The 7,024-nt window shown below is 34.2% G+C and overlaps 1 protein-coding gene across 1 annotated transcript; it reads right to left on the bottom strand.

The window, feature by feature from the left end:
- Positions 1-1,226: 1,226 nt before the first annotated feature.
- LOC107806635 (homeobox protein ATH1) lies at positions 1,227-6,466 on the bottom strand. Its single transcript, XM_016630829.2, has 5 exons — positions 5,629-6,466; positions 2,674-3,932; positions 2,199-2,551; positions 1,969-2,029; positions 1,227-1,569 (listed from the first exon to the last, which is right to left on the bottom strand). Exons 2-5 carry the CDS (start codon positions 3,781-3,783, stop codon positions 1,402-1,404), a joined length of 1,692 nt encoding a protein of 563 aa, XP_016486315.1. The 5' UTR covers positions 3,784-3,932; positions 5,629-6,466; the 3' UTR covers positions 1,227-1,401.
- Positions 6,467-7,024: the final 558 nt, after the last annotated feature.

Raw genomic sequence — 7,024 nt, 5'->3', positions numbered from 1 at the left:
GTTTTACTTAATACGCAGTATAATACTGCGAACAACTTTATAAAACGCAGTATTATACTGCGAATTACAAAAAAAAAACCTTAAAGTAAAACGCAGTATGGTACTGCAAATTACAAACAAAAAAAATTTAAAGTAAAACGCAGTACTGCGTTTTACTTTAACGGACTAATTTCCGTTAACGTAGTTCGCAGTATAGTACTGCGTTTTACTCATTTATGTAACTTTTTTTTAAAGCAGTATAAAAGTGGTTTTTGTCCAAAAAAACATCAAAATCGTTTTGGTTTCAGGTAGGGGTGTCAATGGTTCGGTTCGGACGGTTATTTTGTAAATTTTGTACCATACCAATTTTTCGGTTATTCTATTATATATAACCAAAATTAGATTTTTCGAAACCATCCCAATCATATCGGTTTCTCTTCGGTATCGGTACGGTTCGGTTAATTATCGGTATTTTTTTTATATGTCATGTAAAGTCACTAGTAGAAGTAGAATGAAATAACATACATACTTTTATAGGACTTAGCAAAACTTTCTAAATATTTTTATATTTTAAAGGGTGATGAATTAAGAAAATATGAAAGATGACTAGAATATAGATCCATCAACTACTCTACAACAACGTAAAAGAAATTAAATAAATTAATATAAAGAAAATATAAATCACTCGAGTGGAAAGATATTAACCAAGCTGGGACTGAGACTCAAGAATAAAGTCTATAGAAGATTAAATATTCAAAAAGATAAATCTAAATTATACGAAAGAAAACATAGTCAATACATCGTAGTTTGCTACTCATAATCGCTACAAATACCTTATGTCTTGCTGGTGAATATACCGGAAATAATTTAGTTTCAATGGGATAGCATAATAGGTTTGGGAATTATAATTTTGATTTTATTACTTTTTGGCTTGTAGTTGTTTTCATAATTCTAAGACACAAGAAAAATTTAATAACTTATTATTTTTAAACTTAATATATAAATATATTTTTCACATATAAATTTATTCGGTACGGTTCGGTAATTTTTCGGTTTATTTTCATAAAATAAAAAATCTACCCTAATTATCGGTACGGTTATAGATTTATATAAAAACCTACGGTTTTATTAAAAGAAACCTAAAAATCAGTTCGGTACAATACGGTTCGGTCGGTTTAATCGATTTTTAAATATCCATTGACACCCCTAGTTTCAGGCGCCCATAACACGTAGGGAAGAGTTATGAATACTATAAAATATAAACCATATTTAATATAGCATACAAAATGTAGTCTTAGATACAGCAGATATACAATTGCGCAATTTTTGTGCAAATTATCTTCTCTACTATTAGATTATGAAGATAAAGCTCTACTAAACTAATACTAGTATATATTAACTTATATATATTTAATAATAATGTCACTTCATAGTAAATAAACGATTGTCAATAATTTTGTGATTTCTTCGATTGTTGGTTTCATCTTCATGATTTCCAGTACGAATTTTCCTTCTATTCATCTCAGCATACATTTCCTCTATCATTGGTTTCCAGAGACGAACTCGAGCATTTATAAACCAATTAGATACCTGATCAAAAACAAATGTTGGTGTAAATTAGGATTTCAATGAATTAAACAAGAGAAAATGCATCACGATTCTGCTCTAAACAATTCGATATCGATATCTTAATAAGGAATATACAGTCAGACCTCCGTAACAACATAAAAAAGCAGTCCGGTAAACTAAGCTCCCGCTATGCGCGGGGTCCGGGGAAGGGCCAGACCGCTATAACATCTCTATATAAAAGCAATTCACTATAAAAACTAAGTTTTTTTCGGAACCGATTTTGACGTTATGTTATAATATATATCCTCAATAACAACACTTCACTATAGCAGCCAAAAATATCGGAACAAACGTGACTGTCATAGAGAGGTTTGACTGTATATATTCAAAACTATGTTCTCATGTTCAATGCAACTTTACCTGGCTCCTTGTCAATCCACTTTTTACTGCTAGCAATTGCTTCTCTGCATCCTTTGGATATCTGAAACGCGCATTTGAGAAGTGTTAGAGCAATTTTTTACATTACAAGCAGAAACGGAAACATTTAATATAGCACTAAGACAGGTTACGTGCTATAACAACAGGTTAAAATACACTGATAGTGTCTGTGTATATAAGTCAAAATTTTTAAAACAAATGGAAAAACTTACGGGTGAAGAAAGTTTTGAAACATCCATGCTCTCAAAACTGAGACAGATCTTTCCGGCAAGCCTCTCTGTGGTCTCCATAACTGATGATCTTTCCTTTTTAGTTGCTGAAGTGCCCACTGTTTTTGAATGAACGATGTTTCAAATGATTTCTCTACTACCCTTTCTCCTCTATTAAAATGTTCTCCCATCGCGAGTATGTAATTACTTATTCTCTCCCTCAGGTTTTTATACAAGGAGGAAATAGTTTGAAGGGCGAAACGAGCATGTATGCTAGGATCCAACTCGGTCACAGCATGAAACGCGGATATAACCATATGAATCTCATCCAAGCATTGGTTGTATTGATCATCAACCTAAATTAACATAAATACAAAACATAATATGACAATATGATGAGTAAACACAGATAAATGAACAAGAGAAAACTAATCATCGAATAGTCTAGGGAATAATGTCATAAACCGTGCCAACTTACCACTTGCAACAAAGCCACCAGATGTTTTTTCTTTGCTTCGGAATCCATTTGACCTATGATTCTACAGTCTTCATCAGGCAAATCATCAGAACTCAAAGTAAAAGAAGTGTTAGCACCATATTCTGTCCCATTTCCTCGGTAGCCTACCAAGTTATGATTTTGAAGTGATAAATGAGCCATTTCAGAAAGTATTTCTTGCATCACACGAAGATATCTTGATCCGGTTAAGAATTGCGAAAGGTGGACTGGTTTATATGAGCCAAAATTTAAAGACAGATTTCTGCTGTTGCAAGACGTTAGCTCTGAATCAAACCGTCTTTGAGGGAAAGCATGGTTGGTGACACCGGAGCAGCTTATATCCGAGCATTGGTCCCGGATAGTAGTCCCACAAGCAACAGCAGATTGTGTTGATGTGAGACTTAAAGAAAGCTCATTGCTAAATCTGGAAGAGGATCCAGAGGGACTGTCGGAACTCATACTAGCAGTTTCTGATGAGAACCATGTGTTTGAATTCACATTCTCATGAGTTAATTGGAAAGGTTGGGATCCTGTTCGTCCTGCAACGGTCCCAGCAATTTCCGGGACACTATCAAACTCATAGTTTCTATAGGATCCAAACGAATGACTTAACATCGTAGGATAGTCTAGAACATCAGTTTTATGGCCTTCCACAGGATGTGATAAGGGAGCCAATGCCGCTAAATTTTCATGATTCTCGGGCATAGCGTTCCTTGTAGCCAAAAGATTTGCAAGAGATAAAGCAGAAATAGGTATTCCCTCCATATACTGATCCTCTGTGTAAGAGTTACTGATTGGATATGAAGTACTCAGCAAAAACTCCTTTGTTCTGTTTCTCATTGGTAGCACATTGTGAATTGCTCCGTTGTCAACAGCTCGAGGAAAATTTGGTAGACTTAGAAAAGCTTGAGAACTGTTTATGGCTTCTCCTTGCAACATAAAAGGAATTGGAATTTCATGTCCATCCATGATGTGGTTTTGTCCGTCCATAATGTGGTTTTGATTGTTCAAACCAATCCTATCAGGGAAACTAATGGGGATACTGGCTGTATGAAGCAAATTTTCGTCTATAATAGGATGAGGTTCTGCCATTTCTAGTGGCAAATCGAGTTCCACATTATTTCAGCTTTTACTATGGAACAACGACCTGAAGTGATCGTGCCAAGAATAGCTGCTGACACTTTAACTTTGATAGATCACCAAAAGTTCACAGCTCTATACTCTTTGCTGAACACAAGTGCCTATAACAAGTAAAATGCCAATTAACACTGTTTAGATTACATGAACAGCATCAACATTATATCGCTTAGAGAGTTAATAAAGTAACATAAGTATACCTAAAACAACAAATTTTATTATGATAAATTAGGAAAACAAAAAATCACAACATGCCTTGGCACCGAGGGATGGTAGAGGAAATGATTCATCTACCTTTTTTATGATTAACATAATAAAGGTTTACTGAAATAGCATATGAAATTGTTTCACCTAGCTTTTACTTCCACCAAGCACAACAAAGTCCAAATTCACCTTTTCCATTTTTGTGGCGAAATAAAAGGAGGGAATGTGGTCATTTAAATCCAACTCGTACTATTGGCTATAAAAATGCTTGAACTCAGAGACACTAGGATGGACAAGACATTGTTCTCTCTTTCCTTCTTTTATTTAAGCCTCCAGGGTGGTAAGTTAGGGGTAGAAGGCATTTGATCTATACCTATGTTATAAGAATATAACTGTATCAGTACTTAAGCTGTTCTAGAGCAAGAGAAGAAAATGAAACAAAAGCAATCTACTTTTGAGAGCACGAAGTATTTTCACAGCAAGCCAGTGGCGGAACCAGAAATTTATACAAGGGGATTCAAAAAAATTCTAAGATGTCACAGTTGGGATTTGAACCCCCTTTACTACTATCCTTAGATTTTTTTCCCATGTCAAGGGGATTCGACATCTCAAATAAAAATAAAAATAAAAATAAGATCATTTTTACTCTATTTACATTGTGTAATTTTCCATCGAAGGGTGTTCAATCCCCTTCACTCGATCTACCTAGTTCTGCCCATGCAGCAAGCAACGAGATTCATAGAAATATGGCACCCCAAATTTCACAATTATGATTTACGTCAAAAGAAGAATAATACATAATTCTTTTGTTTAACCATCCGGTATCCAAAACCTACTAACCCCATTAATCTAGATTCACACCGAATAAGGCCATTAAGGGGATAAAGCACCCCTAACAAAAGGTTCTTCATTTCCGGGACTTGAACCTAAAACCTCTGGTTAAAATTAAGGAGATCTCAATCATTCTACCACAGCCTTAGTGGTAAAAATATTAGAATAAGACGCCAGTTAAATTCAACATATTTAAGACTTGTCTTCTAAAAGTGGCATGACGTGAGTCTAAATGGAGCAACTTGAGAATTCTTATAGCCGAACCCAACTTGTAAGAACTGTCTTCTAAATTTTTGTCAAATCTAGAAACGGGAGGGGAAGATTTCCTTATCAGTATGATTAATCCTTGAAACGCTGCTGAAAGGAAAACACACACTCCTCTACCTCACTATATCGGTAGAAGGGGAGCCTTGGAGCAATCGTACAGTTGTCTCATGTAATCTATAGGCCACAGGTTAGAGCCAGCCACTAATGCTTGTATCAGGGTAGACTGTCTACATCAAAGTCCCTTTGTGAACGCGGTATACCTTGTGAACTGGGTTAACATTTAACCTTACCTCAGTATATTGGTGAAATGTACATAAAAAAAGTAGCAAAGAATGAAGCCGAAAGAAAGAAAAACAGATAGCATGGAACTCTATGATAGAAAAGCCATGAACATGAAATGAAAAGGGAAAAAAATGTTTCATCACCTCACAATTAAGCTTAACCATCAAAACTACAAATAATATATGGTTGAACAAAAATATAGGAATGCAGCATTACCAGTAGAAGCAATTCTGAGAAACAGTGGAGAAAGAAGATAACCAACTCTGAACTTGTGCCAAACTTCCACAATTGGAGCTTCCTCTATGCAAATTTTCTTTTGGAATTTCCAATTAAATTAATAATGGCATTTCAAGATTGTCTGTCTCATACAAAAAGATGGATCCTTTATATGTTCCAACTATTTAAGTTCTCTCAGAAAATACCAAATGTGGAGAAAAACTCAAAACAAATCATTGGTTTTTCCCCTTTCTCCCCAAACAATGTTAATCAAAGGCCAGCAAACAGTCCTAAAAGAGGACCTCTTTTTTCCTTTAAAGATAAAGAACAATGTAAAAATGAAAAAAAAACGTAAGGTAGGACTAGTAGTGTACTATATCAACCCCACAACCACCCCTCAAAAACAACAAAGAAAAAAAAAAAGAGTAAAAAGACAATGCAAAAAGTAAAGATGTTTTGCTTGCATGAGGAAGAAAAGCAAGATTTTTACTCAGAACCCAACACCCAAGAAAACTCAGAAAATTCAGAATCCCTCAGACCCCATGAAGAATCATGATCTTAACACACAAAATAAAACTGTTTTTCCATTATAAAAAGAGCCTCTTTTGGGTTATTATCCACAGGTTTGAACCCAATGGACATTCATTAACAATCAAAGAGAAAGAGAGAGTTTGTGTGTGTACGTGTAAGAGAGTGAGAGAAGTATTAAAAGCCAAAAAATGGGCTTCTTTGTTTTGCAGAAGGCAGCGAGATGAATTATGAGTATGGATTTATGGACCCATTATGAAAAGATAGGGAGAGAAGAGCCACACATGAGTAAAACAAAGGAAAATCATTCATATTTTCATGCACACTTACTTGTATATATGCAAAACTTAGAATAGAATATCAATAAACAAGGACTGACTAGTGAGTGTGTGAAAAGGCAAGCAGTGGCGGATCTACAGTTTAATAGATGGTTCAATTCAACCCCCAATTTTTTTTTTTTTTAATTTAGCTCATTAATATGTGTAAAAGTATTAAAAATAAATATAAATATCATGTTTTAAACTTATGTTTCAAAGGATCACTATAGTACTTGAAGTCTTGAATCCTAGGGATCATTTGATTGAAAGGATTAGTCCCAACATAAAATTTTGCATGATAATACTATGTTTGGTTAGGGGGATTGAGAAAAATAATCCATACATAACTTACGTGAAGTTTGGTTAACTGAAAGAATATTTCTACTACATTATTTCATGTGTTCTTTTATCGACGGTATTAAATAATAGTCATATTAACTTATGCAGAATTTATATATTATTTTATACTTGACAGTATGTGATAAAATATATATTAATAATAATTAAATTAAATTATTTAAAGACAAATTACTTTTTGGGGTTTGATTCAC

Source organism: Nicotiana tabacum, chromosome 1, assembly GCF_000715075.1.
Source record: "Nicotiana tabacum cultivar K326 chromosome 1, ASM71507v2, whole genome shotgun sequence".
NCBI classification, from domain to species: Eukaryota; Viridiplantae; Streptophyta; class Magnoliopsida; order Solanales; family Solanaceae; genus Nicotiana; species Nicotiana tabacum.
The sequence above is the reverse complement of the archived record's forward strand: the minus strand, read 5'-3'. Positions and strand labels throughout refer to the sequence as shown.